Source organism: Monodelphis domestica, chromosome X (genome assembly GCF_027887165.1).
Source record: "Monodelphis domestica isolate mMonDom1 chromosome X, mMonDom1.pri, whole genome shotgun sequence".
Taxonomy (NCBI): Eukaryota; Metazoa; Chordata; class Mammalia; order Didelphimorphia; family Didelphidae; genus Monodelphis; species Monodelphis domestica.
This window is the reverse complement of record NC_077235.1, coordinates 24,390,199-24,409,845: the sequence shown is the minus strand read 5'-3', so window position 1 is coordinate 24,409,845 and position 19,647 is coordinate 24,390,199. Positions and strand designations below refer to the sequence as shown.

The following is a 19,647-nucleotide window of genomic DNA, read 5'->3' as shown; positions in this document are numbered from 1 at the left end:
AAATTAACTAAAATTTGAGCAATTTTTACAGACTATGCCTTCCTGTTTCTACAAATGGCAAAATGTACTTTATGGATATAGTGGCCAGCTGGGGCTGGCTAGGTGAGAGCACATTGGATGCTAGTACAATGCTAGCTAATTGGATGCTAATTGGATGATAGTACAATGCCTGTTTCAGAACTCTGTTCCTCTTCTGCCTATAACTATCTCTCCCTCCCAGGGATAAGATCCTAGCATTTGGCTGGCAGGGATCTTAGAGTTCATCTGGTCCAACTCCGTCATTTTTAGATTGAAGAAATTGAGGCCCAGAGAGGAGGTCACAGAGGTAATATGGAATTCGAATAGGGAGGTAGCAGTGGGACTAAATGCATCTATGGGGGGAATTAACACATGAGAGTTAGGGCTTGATCACTGAACAGACAGCTCTCATTGATGGGCTCTTTGCTCTAAGAATAGCAAAGGGTGACAAAATGAGTGAGAAGTACTAGCTAAAGTGCTCTAACCTTGTTAGAAACTGAGTAGACAAAGAAGGGATGGAGAGATGAGACATAGACCAGGAGTGAGTTTCTTAAGACCATATATCAAAACATCATTATAAAACCAGTTCTTGACCACTTATGCACTGAATCAGAATTGCAGTTATGCCTTTGTTCAGGCAGTCACAGCAATCAATGGCAAGAAATAGACTATTATATATCCAGTTTTATTTTAGGCAGCCTCAAATGAGTGGAGTGGCAGTATGGCTCTGGAAATTGATTGAATGTGGAGGTCAAAGGAGAAAAAGGAATCAAAGATGACTCCAAGATTTTGAGCCTGGGTAACTGAGAAAATTATGGTGCCATTAATAGAAGTAGAGAAGACAGGAGGAGGAACTAAGTTTAGTGGGGGAGATATCAAATTTGTCCCAAGTGGAAATGCCCAGGGAATCTGGGAAAATGAGATACTAGAGCTTGTAAGAGAGATCAGAGGTTAGAAATGGAGCTTTATAGACATCTCTCTAAAGAACAGCCACCCTGTTCCTTGGTGATCTCCTCAGTTTCTATGAAGTTAATGATCATCTGTGTGCAGATCTATATAATCAGCCCTAACCTCTCTTCTGAGCCCCAGTACTTCATCACCAACTTCCTGATATATACGTATATATATATATATATATATATATGTGTGTGTGTGTGTGTGTGTGTGTGTGTGTGTACAAATATATATTGTGCGTATATGTACATATGTACACACACATATATATCCTCCAGGGGTGCCATTGGCACTTAAAACCAAATATGTCCAAAGCAGAACCCCATTATTCACCTCTTCCTCCCAACATGTTCCTCCTCCAAACTTCCTCATTTCTAATGCAGCTACCACCATTCTTCTAATGACCTGGGTTTGCAAATTTGGAGTCATTGTGGTCTTTCCCCTTCCTTTCCCACTAGGTCCAATCAGTTGCCAAGTCTTATTGATTCTATTTCTACAGAAGTCTTCTGTCCATTCCCTTCTCTCCACTCACATAGCCACTACTTTAGTTCAGTCCTTGTAACTTCTCACCTGGATTATTGCAATAGTCTCTTCATTTGTCTCCCCACCTCCATTCTCTTCCTTCTTCAATTCATTCTTTTACCCAGCTGCCAGTAGGCTTGGTTTTGACAACATGACCCATGTTCAGGAATCTTTAGTGGTTTCAGTCATTTAAAAAAGCAAACACACTCATCCCAGCCCACCTTTCCAGATTTTGCTCTTGTTGTTTCCCGTGCCTGACATCCCTTCTCTTCACCTTTACTCCTTGAAATCCCTAGCTTCCTTTTTAAGGCTTCTCTCATGTGCCCCCTCCAATAGGAAGCTTTCCCTTTTAGTACTTTCTTTCTCTCCAAGTTACTGAATTGAATTGACTCTGCTTAGAGGTAAATTGACAATTGGGACTAAATGAGATGGAGAAGCAAATTGGCATAGGGTTCCAGAAGCCCAGGGAAAAGACAATTTCAAAGAAGTGGAGGGATAGTTAGTATGCAAATGCTGCATAGGGGTCAAGGGGAATGAGGATGCCAGAGAGCTCACTGAACTTGGCAGTTCCAGTAGAGTGATAGAGGAGAAAGCTAGATGGCAAGGGGTTAAGGAGTAAGTGGATGGTGAAAAGGTAGAGGCAGGTTTTTACCTGGCAATTACTGGGGACAGAAATTCAAGGATGTAGAACTTGTTTTGTTTTAAGGCCAAAATATGTTTGTAGACAGAGGGGTAGGAGCCAGTGAGGAGGGAGTCACTGAAGATCTAAGGGAGAAGGTCAAATTGATGTGACAAGGCTCCAGAAGATACAGCAAGGAAGTAATGGGAATGGGTTTAAGAGCACTGATGGAGGGCTTAGTTTTGGACAAGAGAAGGAACACTTCATCCTCAGAAGTGGAAGGTAAAGGGGAGAATGATGATACTAGAAATCTCAACATAAAGGCGAGGGTTAGTTAAGGCAGTTTAATTTTTGAATGCCCTTGGTCTTCACACCAAAGTAGGAATTAAGATCACATGCTAGAAATGAATGAAGCAAGGGTAGAATTAAGGACCTTTTGAAAGAGGAGAAAGGTCTGGAACAGTCACTTTAGGGATTTGCTGAGCAGTAGAAACCGTAATTTCAAGGCTCAGCCATGGTTAGAATTTATGAATTTTATCAGGGAAAAACTTAGAACATTAAAAGAGAATGTTTAGGGGGCAGCTGGGTGGCTCGGTGGATTGAAAGCCAGGCCCAAAGATGAGAGGTCCTGAGTTCAAATTTGACCTCAGACATTTCCTAGCTGTGCGACCCTCAGAAAGTCACTTCACCCCCATTGCCTAGCCCTTACTGATCTTCTGCTTTAGAACCAATGGAAAGTATGGGTTAAAAAAAAAGAGAGAATATTTACCTTAGAACAGAGACTTTAACTTAATGGAAATTGGGCCCACCTCTCCCTCCTTAAATTTCTAGCAAGACAGATTTCTTGGTAAAATATAATTATTAAACATGTTTTATTAGAAAATAATCATTTTTTCCTGGAAGATCTGTAGTCTGGCTTGGGCCATTTTGTGGGTGTGAATTCATCTCTCATTTGATAATGAAATTCAATAGAAAATTTTGATTTAGTTGATGGAAACTGCCAGCCAACTCTTCGTAGCCCAGAAAGTGGGAGAGGAAGAGGAGCTTAGCCAGTGAACTCTTCAGATCTGCAAATGTTTGGATGTCTCTTTTCATTATCCTCTCTCTCCACTGTCTTCTCCAACAACTTCCTTTTATTGTTCTCCTCAATCAGTCCTACCAGGTTGCTGGCTGGACCTAATCAGAGGCCAAAGTAGAGGAAATAAATTAAGGTGGCTGGACACGTCAAATAATCTCACTTTTTTCTCCTTTGGGATCTGCTCCAATGCTCATCATGGAAAGCAGCCCTTTCAACTGCTCCTGACACTTGGCAGTCCTGAATCAGGCGGGAAATTCTTTAATTTGAATTAAAATTGCATCCGCTTTTCACAGACTGGTAATGTCAAACAAAGTGGAATATTTGCCTTTAGGCACAGATTGAGCAGTTCCCCCCACCCCCACCTCAATCTTACTGTGGAGTATTGAATTGGAAAAAAAAAAAGTCCATTATATGTGGGCAGTTTGCAGCATTTCACTGCATGTCAAATTATCTGATACTTCTGAAGCCCAGTCCCCTCATATGACCTGATTCATTTCAATAATAATTTATTAAATGCCTACTAGGTGCAAGGCATTATGCTATGTACTGGTTAGATGACTTTTTGATTATAGCTCCCTGATGTTGAAATCGAGACCTCTGAGCTTTTTTCTTTATGTTCAGATATTGAATCTATTTGGGGATTAATTTCTTCAAATGGATATTTGCTCAGATAATCTGGTTCCTGCCTGGTATTAATTCATAAACCTGGAGCATTTTCAAAGTTGGAGTTTAGTACCTCTCTCCATGGAGAGTCACCTCCCAAAGGTGCTGTTTTTACTGCAGTCTTTATGATTTTATATTGCTTCATGCCCCTTCAACTTGCAGGGTGTTGATGCGCAAGGCTTCCTCTGGCCTTGGAGAAAATCAGCCTTATTTAGAAATATGTTTAGCTTATGGAAGACATTAAAGTCAGAAAGGGGTAAAAAAAGAACCTTCCTGTGAAATTTGATTGTCTCATTAATCTCAAAGCAAAAAGAAAAAAAAAGTCTTCAAAAGATAAGGGAAAACCAAAGAAAAACAGCACATGCCTTTTAAAATCTAAACGCTGAAATGTCCAAGTTACAATCAGCACTTAATAAAATAACTAGGAATATTTTCTAAAAGAGTTCAATAAGGAGGAACTAGAATAAGGAAGCCTCAGGACCTTGTTAAGATCTAGAAATAACATGTGTATTGTACATACACATATTTCATATTTATATATCAAGGGCATTTCACTTCTTAATGATACAATCCCTATCAGAGTTCCTGACACTGTTCCTGAAATTTGGATTTTAATCTGCTTTGCCAGTTCCAATGCTATCAGTAGATTTGCTTGATCAACCTGTGTAAATAAGGCAGCAAGTAATCTCTTGTCTTTTTTGGAAATGACGAAGTGAATTTTGGTTTAAAGACTTGGAACCCACTTGTTTCCTTTTCAGTCTTACAAATAATGGGAAAACCAAGACTTCTCTTTTGTTTTTGTATATATTTTAGAGTTTCTTTGGTTTCTAAAACCTAAACACTGTCCTGCTGGTATACACACCAAACCACCTTGGGAATGAAAGGGTATTTATTGACATGCAGCCTGGAGCCCAGGTGCAGCTCCATCCAAGGGGAGCCTGAGCCTTAGAAAGCTGAAAGCAAAGCAGAGATAACAGGTGGAGACATTTCAAAACAAGACAAAAATTCGAGTAAACGCACAAGTACTTAAAAATACTTAGAGGCCACTTATTTTAAAGCACGGTTAAATGGCCTCTTTTATTTTGTAAAAAACTAACTTCTATCCAGCCACCTGTTGAATAAAATTGCTCTTTGTGTTTTTAAAAATCCAGTTGAACACAAATCTCACTTTCAACATATTTTCTCCCTCCTCTTTGTTGAAACTGCTTTTTCATCAGTTCTCTGCGTTTGCCCACCCTCTAGTTTTTGCATTCACGAACTAGAGAAAGCCATTAAAAATGACTGTTGGCTATATCCATTCCAGACAATTAGATAAAGCTCCCTTCTGATTGCATTTTCAAACCACCCATCACCTAGATACCTAAGCATTTTGACTAGATTCTCAATTAACAGGAAAAACGGCATAAAAAGGTCTAAACAGGGAGAGCAACATATATCACGGAGCGGGGCAGGAAAATTCATCCCAGGAAATAGAATTCTTGTTCAGACTTTCTTTTTCTGGCTATTCGCTGCTCTGTCTTTGTTACTGGGGCTGAGAAGAATTTTAGAAGCTTGGCGGAAAAAAAAAGGCAACGTGCAAGCAAACCCCCCTTCAAACCATTTTGGAAACTTTTGTAAGGAAATATGAGGAACACCTGGCTATCTATCAATGGCCTTGAACTTAGGCACACTGGGAGAGGAAAAACAAAAACTCAAACCAGAACAAAGGATGCATTACCTTGTATTTGGGCCAACCTTAGAAAGGTCCCGTAAGGGAGTCTTGAACGAGTATCGGCCAGTTGAGTCGAGAGACCCTGGATTATATTATATAGATAATACTTGTTCGGTGGGGATATGTATGCGTCTGTACCCTGCTCAACGTAGCTGGTCTAAATGTCGCTCCTGTGGCTGAGCTTTGGCTGTGACTTTGAGGAAAGCAGGAGGGGAAATGCGAGTACTACAGAGCTGCCAATTTTTAGGTGTGGGACCCTTGGCCACAGTATTCTTGAGCTCCTCTTTGGCTACAGGCCCCTCGTTTTTTGCGCGCTCGTAGATAGAGCAGAGATTTATGTTGAACGTCTCGCCACCCCCCCCCCCCCCCATTATTCCTTGGACACCCATTCCTTTGCGTTTGGACGTACAAGGGCACCCTGCCCACCTACTTTCCTTGTTGGAAGGGGGAAAAGAAAGCGGGTGTCGTCTCCCGTCAGCAGGGGAGTAGACGCTTCTCCAGCCTCAGCCCTTGGTGGCTGGATGGGGCGGGGGCGGGGACACCGCGGAGGTTTTAGGAACCTAATCGTATTCCGCGGGATCGCTTCCTCAGGGATACTAGCAAGCTCATCCCTTCCCTGAGTCTTCCCCCCCGCCCCAATCAGTGCGGGCACCCCACTTGGGAGAGGGGGCTTGACTCTTTGCTCAGAGGTCTCGGCTTTCCGCTCATGGGCTTTGGGGCCGCCGCCTTGGGCGGCAAGTGTGGCAGGTGGCGCTCTGGGGGCTTTGCTCTTTTCCCGGGCTCACCCGGGAATCTCGTTCCCGGGCTCAGGGTTTGCAAAACCAGGGTACCTGGAAAGCCCTGCAAAGCAGGAGCTCCGAGATTGCACTAAAGGCTGAGCCAGCAAATGCATGAAAGAAATAAGGAGGGGAGAAAGAGAAATTGAGATGCACATTGAGGAAACAGAAAGGCTTGTACCCCAAAAACCCCAGCCCGGCCCCCCACACGGTTCTGTTCTCATCCACGCGACCAGTTCTGGTGGGACTCAGGTAGTCGGGCAGGGCCCATAGGCTCCACCCCCCCTCCGCCTCCCGCAGCCACTCTCTGAGCTCAGAAGCCGTGAGGCTGAAGCTTATTGGTCAAGGCTTGCTGCCAGTCTCGGAAAGGGGTGGAGTAGAAGGTGGGGTCTGGTAGTCGCGGGTGCCGGGGCTCACTGTTTGCGGGGCGTGGGAGGAGCGCGAGTCTGTTTAGAGTAGTGTGGCTTAGCAGTTGCGAGAGAGGCGGACGGACCGAGAGCGGGAGCAAAAGCCAGTGGACTGAGTGGTGCCCAGAAAAACCGGAGGCACGGAGCCCCCCAGGGTAACCATGGCTGTTTCAGCCCCGCCGGTAAATTCGGCAACTGCGAGCGGCTCCAGCAGCAACGCTGGAGCCCCCGGGGGCTTGTTCCGGGCCGAGCCCCTCTATTCCACCAGCCCGTCCGAGTCCCCGCGGCTCACCACCAGCATGATCAACAGCTTCATCACCACCCCGGGCAGCGTTAGCGGTATGAGCGGCGGCGGCGGCATGAGCGGTATGGGCAGCGGCAGCCTGAGCGGTATGGGTGCCGGTATGAGCGGTATGAGCGGTGGCGGCATTAGCGTTATGGGCGGTGGCGGCATGAGCGTTATGAGCGGCGGCGGTATGGGTATGAGCGGTATGAGCGGCGGCGGCGGCGGCGGCGGCATGAGTGTGAGCGGCGGCGGCGGCAATGAGTGTAAGATGGTTGATCTGCACGGAGTGAAGGTGGCTTCTTTCCTGGTGGAGGGGCAAGAGCTCATTTGCCTGCCTCAGGTCTTTGACCTGTTCCTGAAGCACCTCGTAGGGGGGCTGCACACCGTCTACACCAAGCTGAAGAGACTGGATATCACACCGGTGGTGTGCACAGTAGAGCAGGTCAGGATCCTCCGGGGGCTGGGCGCCATCCAGCCCGGAGTGAACCGCTGCAAACTCATTACCAGAAAGGACTTCGAAACTTTGTACAACGACTGCACCAACGCCAGGTGAGGATTCCTTGCCCCTCTTCTCCCCTCTCCCCCCGCTTCTCCCCCCCCCCCCGTTTTTTCTGGTCTATTCTACCCCCTTCTATTCTCTTCCACCTCTCCCCTTTCTTTTCGAGTTTCCCTTCTTTTCTTCTCTCATTTCTCCCATTTCCCTCTTTCTCTTCTTTCTCCTCGCCTCTTTTCTCACTTCACCACCTCTCTTTTCTTTTTCTTTCTCCTCGATTCTCCCCCTTCTCTTTTTTCCTCTCTTCTAGCCTCCCCCCACCCCCTCGTTCTGCTCTCTCCTGCCGGTGCATCTTGCTTAACTTCTTACCCCGCCCCCCTCCCTCTCTTCTCCTTGGGGCAATTCGGTGCACCTCCCCCCGCCCCCTTCGCCACTCTCTCCGCCCCTGGGGCTACTAGAAGGGTAGCTGGGGATCTTCGCCCCCCAAGCCGACATTTGCAGCTCTTGCGCTAAAAGTTGCCAGCCCCTGCATGCCTGTTCCAGCCCCCAAAGCACCCGAAATCCCAACTAATTCGTCTCTTTTGTTTTCTCTCCTACTCGGTGGTGGCGGTGGCGGTGGCGGCAGTGGCGGCAGTGGCGGCGGCGGCTGCGACCGGGATCATACTTTCTCCTGAACGCTGATGCCAGACCGGCCGGCTGAGCCCGAGCTGGCCGGCCGCCGCCGCTGCCTGCGCGTACATCCGGCCCTCTCTGGGGGTGGGGTGGAAGTATGTGTGGAGGTGTAGGGGAGCCCACTGGCTCCCCCCTCCAGCACCCTCCTCCCCCACCCCAGGGCTGGCTGTTCCCGACCCGCGCGGGGATCGGTAGTGTATGTGAGAGTTGAGCGAGGCGCTCAATTTGTCCGTTCCGTTTGGCTGCCCGAGCCTCTACCAACGGAATCGAGATTGTCACTTTCTTAGGATTCTGGGGGACCTCTGCGAAGAGCAGTCTGTTTGGGGGCTGGGGGCTGGGCTGGAGACCCTGGCAAGCTTTCTGCAAAAGAAGCTCTCCGTTTTTCCCTTAGGCAAACTGGCGAGAAGATGCTTTTCCATCAAAGAGTGAATGTTGTTGGCCTGCTGAGCCTCTATCTAGCATCTATCTGTCTATCTAAACATCTTTCTAAATATCTATCTATTTATCTATCTAAATATCTATTTATCTATCATCTATCTAAACATCTTTCTAAATATCTATCTTATTTAGCTCTGTGTCTTTTATGGAGGCATACCATCGCTCACTCATTTTATAATTCCAATACCTGGAGTCAGTGGTACAAATATTCTTTTATTGGCTCCTATGTAAGTGTTCTGCAAATCATGTCGAGTTAACAAGAAAAGCATGGTATTCTTCCCTTTTGCAAATTGAGCACCTGTGAGCTCATGAATTCCATTCCTAGTTAGCTAAGTTCCAGACACATAGTGAGTGCTTAATACTTCTCTCTCTGTCTCTCTGTGTCTCTCACTCTCTCTCTCTCTCTCTCTCTCTGTCTGTCTGTCTGTCTGTCTGTCTGTCTGTCTCTCTCTCTCTCTCTCTCTCTCTCTCTCTATCTCTCTCTCTCCCTCCCTCCCTCCCTCCCTCCCTCTCTGTCTCTGTCTGTCTCTGTCTCTCTCTATATATAGTTATCTCCCTCTCTCTTTATCTCTCTTCCTCCTTTTTCTCTCTCTCTCTATTTGTCTCTGTCTCTCTCTGTCTCTCTCTGTGTCTCTGTCTCTCTGTCTCTGTCTCTCTGTGTCTCTGTCTCTCTCTCTCTGTCTCTCTGTCTCTGTCTCTGTCTCTCTCTCTCTCTCTCTCACACACACACACACACACACACACACACACACAACGTTAAGGGAAAGAAAGTACCTATTGGGCCACTATGACTGAAATAAGCCATGAAGGGATTGCCACAGAAAGGTTATGTGATATGGGAGGTGGGGGGGGGGAGCTTGTCTTGCTTTTCTGCAATGCAACTTAAAATCTCTAGTGCTAAAACCTAAAGTGGTAATACAGTTCTCACATCTGCTGCTACAAAATGGAAGTAGGAGGCAATGTGTTAGGTATAATTGAAGCTCCTAACAGAGACAAAGTGGAGACAAACTGTTGCTTGTTATAGAATTTCACCAAAGCCTTTCCCCCTCCTTTTTGGGGGAGCAAATATCCTTCTGTGTCCAAGTAATTAAAAAGAACCCAACTCCTGTGGGAATTCCTGCTTGACTTCCTATCTATTAGGGCTTACAAACCTGGTTTGTGATGTCATTCATGGCTTCTTCAGGAATAGCACAATTTTAAAGGACACAATGAGGCTTAAGCTGTGGTAGGCTACTAGAGCAGAGAGTAAATTTTGATTTACCACAAAGCCCTTTAATAATAGTGAGACTGACAGTGTTAGGGAAGGGACCAGGAGGGGGTCATCTAGTTCATTTCCATGACTTCAAAAAGACTAAAGTATTCCAGACATGAAAATCTGTTCATTATTAAAGCTTTCCCTTCTCTCCAGGAGAGAGAGGTCTCTACAATGTTGATCACTTACTACCTTGAGTAAATGCTGTCCTTGGACCCAATTTATCCAATTTTCCTTTGCAAAATCTGTGACACTCAAATTGAAAAAGAAAATTGAGTAGGGTTTAAACCATGTATTTGATGCTTTCTGCCTAATCAAAACCTTAAAATGTTTCGATTCCAGCTTCTTAGGGAAAAACAAACATGATTAATTTTTCTGTATCTGGAGACAGGTGGTCACTACATTTTTTTTGCATCCTGTTGTGTGATTTATGTGTTGTTCTTGCTTTAATTCACTTGTTATATTTTGCTTTGGTGCTTGCAGCCCTAAACTCTTGAATTGTGTATGTGTGTGTTTGTGTGTAAAGGCTACAGAAAAGAAACCTGTTTAAGTGAGCCTCTTTTATGAGTATAGGTCAGCTGTGTCTTGCCTCATTTTGAAAAGGAGTGATTATTGTGCTCCCCTACTTGCATTTTCTGACAGTATAAAGACTGTGTTTCTATGTATTTGAGTGAGGTGAGGAAGACTATTTAAAACACTCGGATCACTTGCCTTTACTTTACTAGGTGTGAAATAACAGTCTCTGTGTACTTTCATCTAATATTTAAATTACATGTCTCTGAATTTGATAGCTACAACACTTCTCATCACACTTGAAAAAAATCACAGAATAGTAAAGTGCCATTAGTTAGCTGTGTTTTGACCTTGGTTCATTGAAAACTCTTCTTTTTGTGTTGGATTCAATATGCTACAAGGTGCAAAACCACCAGTTCTTGCATCCTCATTTTCCATACTCCTTTTGTAGAAAGAAGGAGCTGAAAATTAAAATGAGCCAAAGTAAGGAACATGTAGATTCAAGGTCAGGAGAAAATGAGAAACCCGGGTGGTGAGAGCAGAGAGGGATGCAGTGGAAGGGAATGAGTGAAAGATGTGGCCGAGGAGCTTAGAGAGCAATACCAAAGAGGAAGAGAGAGATACAGGGGAGGATTCTGATGCTGGACCCAAGGTCTCTTAGCAACTTCTGGATGGGCAAAAGAAAGTGCAGATGAAGGGGGATATATCTCTATATCTATCTGTATCTGTGAGATATATTCCATATGTATATATATATATATATATATATACACACACACAAATATACAGTCAGTGAGAATAATCATATGCTGGATCCATTTTTGATAGGAGATTTCTCTTCATCTGCTACTAATTTTTTTAAAACGATGAATTGTTGAGGTAAGACTGATTTTTATTGAAGCCATTGGCAGTTTTATTTTCCTAAACAATGAACGTAATTTTCCTCACTCTACACTACTGTTAGAGGGGGCAAAAAGAAATGAAAACACTGAATTTGGGAATTTTAATTTGTTATTTCTCAATGCCTCCTCTCCAATGCCACCAGGTTGCATCGGGCTGAGGTCAAAGGACAAATGTTTCTAGCGGTAGCTTGGCATGAATCACAAATGAGCATGCTAGACCAAGAGCATTAATTAGCTCTGGTCCCCTGCAAAACCCTATGGACTATGTCAGCACAGGTACTAGTGGCTAATCTTCATTCTCTTGCTCTTAACCACTCCCTAGCTTTCCTGATAAAGTGCCCTCCACAGAGAAACAAAGTTAAGCAAGAATACCTGCCCATCCTCCAGAGTATAGGAAGGTTCTTGGCTCTACCTCGTTTTATCCCATGATTCAGTCTTGACATCTCTGCATTACCAGAGGGCTGTACTCTCATGTTCCTCTCATGCCCTTTATTCTTGGGAAATGAATTTTTCGGCACGTTATTTTCAAGATGAATGTAAACATGATGGGTAAGACACCAAGTGACTTGCAAAGTTTTTTTCTGAAAAAACTTTTTTTCCCAGATGAAACGCTATCTTTGCTTCAGGATCACAAGGGCAGTTGTGTCTAAATGCTTACTCTGCTGCATGCAGTATAATTGTTCTCATAAGTGTTTATTACCCCCCCCCCCCAGAACAAACCTGGCATCAAGGCACATGACTGCTTCAATTCAAACAAGTATCCGATACCACCAGCTCTCTGTGGAGCTGTATAAAGTCAGATTCTCCGATTCTGTTACTGATGCTTATCTATTTGAGATCCAACTGATTAATTGCTGTTTTGTCGCTTGATGGGGTTAAATGGATGCTTGAAAAAACTAGAGTGGTCTGATTAAGAAAACATTATTAATAATATATTGGAGTTACTTTTCCAGATCTAGTCAAATGGGTAAACTTCCGATTTTCATTAAAAAATGCAAAGCTTGCATTAATGCATCTGGGCTTGTTATCATTTATGCTTTGATGTTGTAACCATTGGATCATGCAATTATAATGACTTTTACAACCTTTTGCAATTATTTTCGAATGCTAGATCATGATGATCAACCCACCCTCAATAGCTTCAGCCCTAATTTGCATTAATAGGCTATGCCCAACACAGAGCAGCATATCTTCCCCGAAATGAAGGTTGGTCAGCCACTATAGGAACATTTTGCCTGACTTTTGCTCTTGTTCCCAAACAATAAAAGGATTTAGGAGTGAATGCAGGCAGTAAATGTAGCTATTGGAGTGCGCAGGCTAACGAGGGTGTAGTCCTGTTGTCTATTAAAAGCAGTCACCTAGTCACCAATGCTCTGTCTTTTATTAGAGGAGTGATGTCAAGGCTATAATGAGGGCAGTCCAGCCCTGTGCCTGCACAGGAGCCTTCTATAGACGTGCATACTGATTCGAAATGGACCTCTATGTATACAACCTGCTTGGGCTCCTTACCCCGAAATTCAGCTTATCCAAATGGATCCATTTAGTTGATCATTAAATAAATGGCCAATGGTATGATGTACTCATTTTGAGACAGTTAGTTACATATGATAATAGCTCCATTTTATAGCATATGAATGCCGAACAAAATTAGGGTCGTGGTTTTTAGATAGACCTGTTTTAAAATATATATGTATCTATATAATAAAAAAGGAAATACCTATTACCTGTGGCAAATGGGAAGCCTGAAATCTTTGCCCCTTTCTTAAGAACCCTTATTTGTCTTAATAAAATCCCTAGATGCTTTAAAAATGCCCCTGGTAGGCAAATCGAATTGGAAGGAGCCCTAATCAAAATAAATTGCATTTCAGTTGACAGTATGGGTTTCGATTAGCAATTTATCGCGCATTTTTCAAGATACAAATGATTCCAATTTCTCCCCTCTCAAAATTTCAAATTTGCCTTATAATCTCTATGCAATTAACGGAGAACAGAAAATGCTATGTTTCTGGAGAAAACCCACCAACCCTTTTCCCAACAGCAAAACAATTAGGTATTAATGATATTCTTGTTGCATATTCAAAAGGCCTTTTCGAGCATTTTTCTTCCTTTTTTCCTTTTCTCCATTGCAACCTGCAAAACTCTTCACTGTCACTTCAAATCACACAATTCTCACAAGATAAAACAACATTTAAACACACTTGCTTTGGGAGGGAAATTGAGCATTTGCACCCAATAAGCCTGATTGTGGAACTGCATGCAAATAGTGTTTTGATTTATCTCTTTTGCACTTTTTTTCCATTTGAATTGATCTTGCATTAATTTCGCCAAGCGGCTCTGTGAGGCTGCAGATGTTGCCCTGTGTTTAATAAATCAATGAGACAGATCTGAATGAATCACTTCAGATGGATTCTCTGCTCGGTTTGATGTCTAGATGTTATTCTTAGCTTGTTATCATGACAGATGCATTAATGTTCCCATACTCTGCCAGCAATGTCAGAGAGATTGAAGCTTTTAAAGTGGCGGTATCCCCTTCCCCCCCCCCCCCCCCCCCCCCCCCCGAGAAGCTAGATTGTTTATTAGGAATCCAAGGAAAATAGAGACTTGCGTGTAAGATTACTCCGTGGAAATGATTAAACTTTCTCCTAGAAATGGGAAGTTTAACGTTCTACTTTTATGCACAATCGTTAACTGTCCTAATATGGTGGAAATCAATATGTATATATACATATAAATCTAAATATAGTGGGGCTTCTTAATAATGTAACCATTTTCTCCACATTAATATTTCATTATGGTAAGAACGATGAGAATAAGTCCGATATGATTGGGCCACATTGCTAGTGTCACTATATATAGAGGAGCAGCATTGTATCTAAATTGATTATAGAAACGTGTTAGTTTTTTAATCCTTTCTAATAAGCCGCTTGGTGGCTTCGTGCAGCTGCAGTGCACTTTTATCAAGGGATTTGGAAGTCCTTCAGGATTTCTTTAGAGAAAGAAGTAGCCTGTCCACTAGGCAATCATTATTTCTTCACCAAGTAGTGCGGAGGATTTTGGAGAGATTTTTTTCTCCTCCTTGTGGCTTAGTCAGTGATGAACTGGCCTTTAAAGATCCCTTATGAGAACCTGTAGGAAAACAGTCTTCTAAGACACCTTTGTATACTCCCAATTTATTGTTGAGTTCTCTTTTGGAAGCCAAAAAGAACTTTCTTGAAGCTGATCACTTACCTCTATGTGAGACATGCTTCTTTACTCCCTTTGTTGTTGTTTTTGTTCTTTGGAGAGAACAAACTTTAGACAGTTAAAGTTTCTTGTTAGCAAATTTGGATTCCCGCCCCTTTTATTTGATACATGTTCAATGGGGTAGGGGGGAGGCCATGTGGTGTTATTGGAGAAAAACTAAAACCCTACCAAAGGCAGTGTTTGCTGCTTCTTGTACAGCTTGGAACATTTTGTGCTCAGTCGTTTGGTCCAGGTAAAGCTCTCTGCTGGCCTGCTAGCTTTTTTGCTTTACTTGCTCCAAGAGAAGAATTCAGAAAACACCCGGTCATAAAAATACACATTCCAGACTGAAGAGATGGCACACATAAATACTTTGCTATGCATATCTGCAATTTGCTGCTCCACCTCGGGAGATGGGGAAAAATAGGAGGCATGGTGGAATTCCTCGTTTGAGCCTCAACTTTCCATCAGAGTACACCAGGCTCATTATGGGAGCTGAGGGGGCATATGTTGATTATGATCTGGAATATGGTTTAAAGGGAAATTTGCCAGCTACCTCTCTGGCTTCTTGATGCTGAGTTGTCTCTGCTTTCTTTGGAGCCATAATTTCGATATGATGATCGCTGATTAAAAAATAGCAGCAGCAACAACAAAGCTACCTGTCTTGGAACTTTGGGGCAAGCAGCTTCTCAATAAACTGCCTGTTAGTCCAGACACTCTAGGTTTGGCCCCTGATCATTTGCTTGGGGCCAGTGTCCTTTGCCAAGAGTTGTTTTGCCACACACCTGGGCACTGTGGAATAAAGCTCCGACGTTCCATAGTGCTTTATGTAGTAGTCCATGCATGAGCAGTACACGTAGTAGGAGGTTAGGGTTTGTTTATGGCAGCTCTCTAAATGTTAATTGAATGAATGATGCTGTGGAAAATGGGCTTCTTGGTTTTATTTTTCCCCGTTAGTCAAAGTTGTGTCTATAGATGACTGTAGGTTTAAATAACACTGCTTCCTAAGGTATACAGTGGTTAAAAAGCCATTCATCTTGCTATTTTAATTTCATTATAAATAACCTTAGCGTTGAGGGCAAAAAGCATTTGTTTCTAAGAGGCCCACAGAAGGGCCCACAAATCCAGGATTTGAAAATTGGAGATTGGAACGGCAGAGTACTGTTAAATGAGAATGTGACTCCCTTCCTTAACTTCATTTTCCATATGTAAACTTTGAAAAGATTTTCTAATGCTATGTTTAAGCCAGAATTCAAAAGGATAACCAACTCATTGCCATGTAATGATCCTTAGCGATTTAGATTTAGCCTCCTTGACCCCTTGGGGCTATATACATTTTTTTTTGTTTTGGTATGGATATATTAGTCGGCAAAATCTGATTATCTTTAGAGTGGCTTTGGTCTTAAATTTTTCTTTTCTATAAATGGAATTAGAAATATTAAAATACATTAACTAGAATGCTTTGCTTTCTGTTTTGTACCTGCCAGGCTCTAAGACCTAAACCTAGATGATTCTTGTATATCTCTTTGATTTTTTTAAAAAAGGAAAATGTCTTTTAAAAAATATGCTTACCTTTTTCAGGTAGAATTTATTTAGGAGTAGAATGCACTTTCCTATAAGTGCTCCTAAAGATAAAATTACATTAAACTATCCACCATTTTGACCCATTGCATTTATTAGGCTTATTAGAGCCAATTGTGGTAAAACCTCTGTAATTACCGGACTGGAAAAAAAAATAGATGACAGGAAAGCAAAAAAGGAAAAAGAAAAAGAGCCAACGGTAGTCTTTTTATTGTCGTACAATGATTTTTTAAACAAGTTGACTGCTTAACAGGGTATAATGTAGTGTATATGTTAAGGTATAAAACGTTCAATTGCAATCATGTCCAGTGGTCTTATCAGGTTGTTTGCAACTGATATCTGGTAACAGCATTTAGGCCACATTTAGTCTCTGCTATTTATGTGATGGGTTAAAAAGAAAAAGTAATATTGATCTGTCTCCGGATTAAAGTTTGAAATCGGCAACAGCCTGAACACAAAAGGCTTTTTTTTTATGATTTCTCAGCTTGCCATTGATCTCCTAGTTTTATTGCATTCATTATTTATTAAAAGAATTTGCAAGCTAAACATAACGTTAAGCTAGTTTGCACACAGGGACCGCACTTAGGAAATTGAATGGAAATTGCATTAGAGATGAACATCTGTGCTATTTTTCCACTCGTGTGTTTATGGGTTTGTATAAAAGGTGTATTGGATTAACAGTTATAACCATTATAGCTTGCAGCAATATGTTAGATTCTTCGCATTTAAGTTGTTTGGGAGGAAGTCTGACTCTCATTTGTCCAAAAGGACAAGACAATATTTGGATCGGTCTATTTCTATATGTGTGTTATTAATGCATTTGTTAATGCATTATCTTTATGTATTCACTTTGAGATATCCTGTTGTATTAAAATAGGAATAAAGTGAATACTAATGATAATGTAAGACTGTACTTATTCTTGAAGGTTTCTGGTAGCAGCATAAATTACATGCCCATTTTACAGTATATTTTCCAAGCCTTGAGCCTAATTGCAATATTAATAGCACAGCAAACTTATAGAAAGTATGTAAAGCCTCTTGATAGCTAGCTGTAAAATGACATTACTATAAATAGAGTCGAGGCCTTGATTTTTTTGAGAGGATGGCCAGTGTGTATACCTTGAAAAGTCATCCAGAACTTCTCCCAATAGCTGGACGTTCTGATATGGACTCTATCTCAGACCCTGTCCAAGGAACTTGAAGAAGCCTCCAGAGCACCTCACTTTCCTTGCCACATGGTCTCAAGTACCATGCCACTGTATGTGATTTTGTCCTGAATTCTACATTTGAGCTTCTGCTATTTGGAACTGTAGTCTCAGAAAGCCCTCCCCCCCGCCCCCAACGTTTCATGATAAGGTCATTAGATCTTGGGCTCAGAGATAATGGAGGCTCATGCAAAATCTCCATGCTTTTCTGCATTTCCCCCCTCTTTTTAGGTATTGTTTCTTGTTAGATTTAGTGTTAGCTTATAAGGTGGATATGAGCTTCATGTTATCACTCTTTGCCCTTTCTGCTCTCCTGGTTCATTTTTTGCTAAATTATGAAACTCAAATTATTTTCTGTGATATTCCCTTTTGATTTGTCTCTCGATGTCTTTTCCTTTATCTCTTGCATTCTAATCAATGAATATTAGATATATTTCTCTTTTTTAATCCTGGAATTATATCAGGAATATTGAACTATAAGAAATTAGGCTTTTTTTCATATAAAAGAGGAGATATTCCATTAAAAAAAAGGAACACAGAGGCTGCTGATGTGTTATAAATAGAATGCACATCAGGAGGGATTGGAATGAACCATTTATTTCCACTTCTGAGCGGCCATGTTCAGTTGACCTGGGGATTCTCGGTCTGCTCTATATTTGTTGTGAGATATAGGAGGTTCTGTGGCTTACATGATTAATCAGAAGGCTCATTTTCACGTGTGTGTGTGTGTGTGTGTGTGTGTGTGTGTGTGTGTGTGTAAAGATGCTTGTATACTCTATAATTTGCATTGAAGGCTCAAAGCTATGAATAGAGAAAAATTTAAAACTTCCCCTAATTTTTGTGGTTACCCATTCAAATGTCAGAGCTTAGAACTGGATTTGTTTTGCTTATATACTCATATACAACATCCTAGTCAGTGTGTGTGTGTGTGTGTGTGTGTGTGTGTGTGTGTGAGAGAGAGAGAGAGAGAGAGAGAGAGAGAGAGAGAGAGAGAGAGAGAGAGAGAGAGAGAGAGAGAGAGAGAGAGAGAGAGAAACAATGACAAAACCAGTAGGGATGAGAGTATGTGCTTTGATAACAGAGATTTCAGAATCCTTTGATCCTTACTGTAAATATTTTTAGAAAATGGGCTAAGCAATGGAATCATACATGAATATAAATTCAAGAAAAGCATTTGGCAGTATTTTACTTATTTAGATTCTGTTTAACTGGATGTTTTGAAAATAGTCTGTGATCAGCTAAGCCCTTAGATGTGCTTAGCTCTGCATTTATGAACATTCTGTAGGTTTTGTGGGGATCATTGTGATGGCTTGGCTAGCGACACAAGCTATAGCTTACAGACCAATCACACATTTACTTTGAATGTATTTTAAAGATGCTATTATTCATTCAACAAGTATTTGAGAACGCACTCCTCTTTCTTTTCTGCCAATGAGAAAAATATTTTCCTTTAGAAAACTTAATCCTAAATTCTTATCATTCTCTAACCCAATTTGAGTATTGGGTTTTATTGACACATGGAAGAAGTATTTGATCAGCCATGTTAATGTAAAGAATTGATGACATGGGACAATCCAGAACAATAGAGAAGGCAAATAATTGTATTTGCCATTGTTGTACAGTATATTAATGTAGCTTTTGCAGCAGATTTCCCTTTCTCATTAAGCTTTGCTTAATCCAAAATTAAAATGACTCTTCCTTTTTTAGTGTGAGTACTGACCAGTGTCAGGGAGAGAGTACTCGTTAGACTTCCTAGGGTTGGGAACAAATAAGGCTAAGAATTGTTTCTGTAGCTAATCTCTAACGTGATTCAAGCACATGCTGGCTTATAAATTGTGTGTGTGTGCACAAGTATGTGAGCTCTGTATACATATAAATATGTATAACATGTATATGTAATCTGTATATGTATATATAATCTGTGTATGTATAATATTCAGCAGTGATTACCAAATAAATATATTGAATCTGGTCATTCTCTTCTCAGTCTAAAGCAGCCCAGAAAGCCCTAGAGTCATGTTGGTGAATCTATGGCACATGTGTTGGAGGGGGCTGCTTCCCTCCCCCTCTACATGTGTGTCTGGCGACATTTCTCACATGCCCTGCCCCTCTACTTAGCTGCTCAATAGGAGAGCTTCCTACCTCCCCTGTAAGTGGGGGCTCACATGCGGTGTGAGAATATAATTTGGCCACTCAGTCTCTAAAAGGTTTGCTGTAACTGTCCTAGAAAGACTATTGAAATTGTAGTCATGAGAACTGAGTTTTAGCCTAAACTTGCATATTTTCAGACAGAATGTCATCTAGTCTGATCCCTTAGAGGCAGGCAGCTAGGTAG

The 19,647-nt window shown here is 42.0% G+C and overlaps 1 protein-coding gene across 14 annotated transcripts in view; it reads left to right on the top strand.

The window, feature by feature from the left end:
* The first annotated feature begins 6,732 nt into the window (after positions 1–6,732).
* DACH2 (dachshund family transcription factor 2) overlaps positions 6,733–19,647 on the top strand; it is a 407,226-nt gene continuing 394,311 nt past the window's right edge. For 6 of the 14 annotated variants that reach the window (XM_056809001.1, XM_056808999.1, XM_007507429.3 and 3 more), the window contains exon 1: positions 6,752–7,583. In XM_056809001.1, coding sequence (XP_056664979.1) covers positions 6,910–7,583 — 674 coding nt within the window. In that variant the 5' untranslated portion in view covers positions 6,752–6,909. Of the gene's footprint in view, positions 7,584–19,647 lie in introns of all 14 variants that reach the window. The other 8 variants (XM_016426763.2, XM_007507428.3, XM_007507427.3 and 5 more) reach the window with 4 other exon arrangements.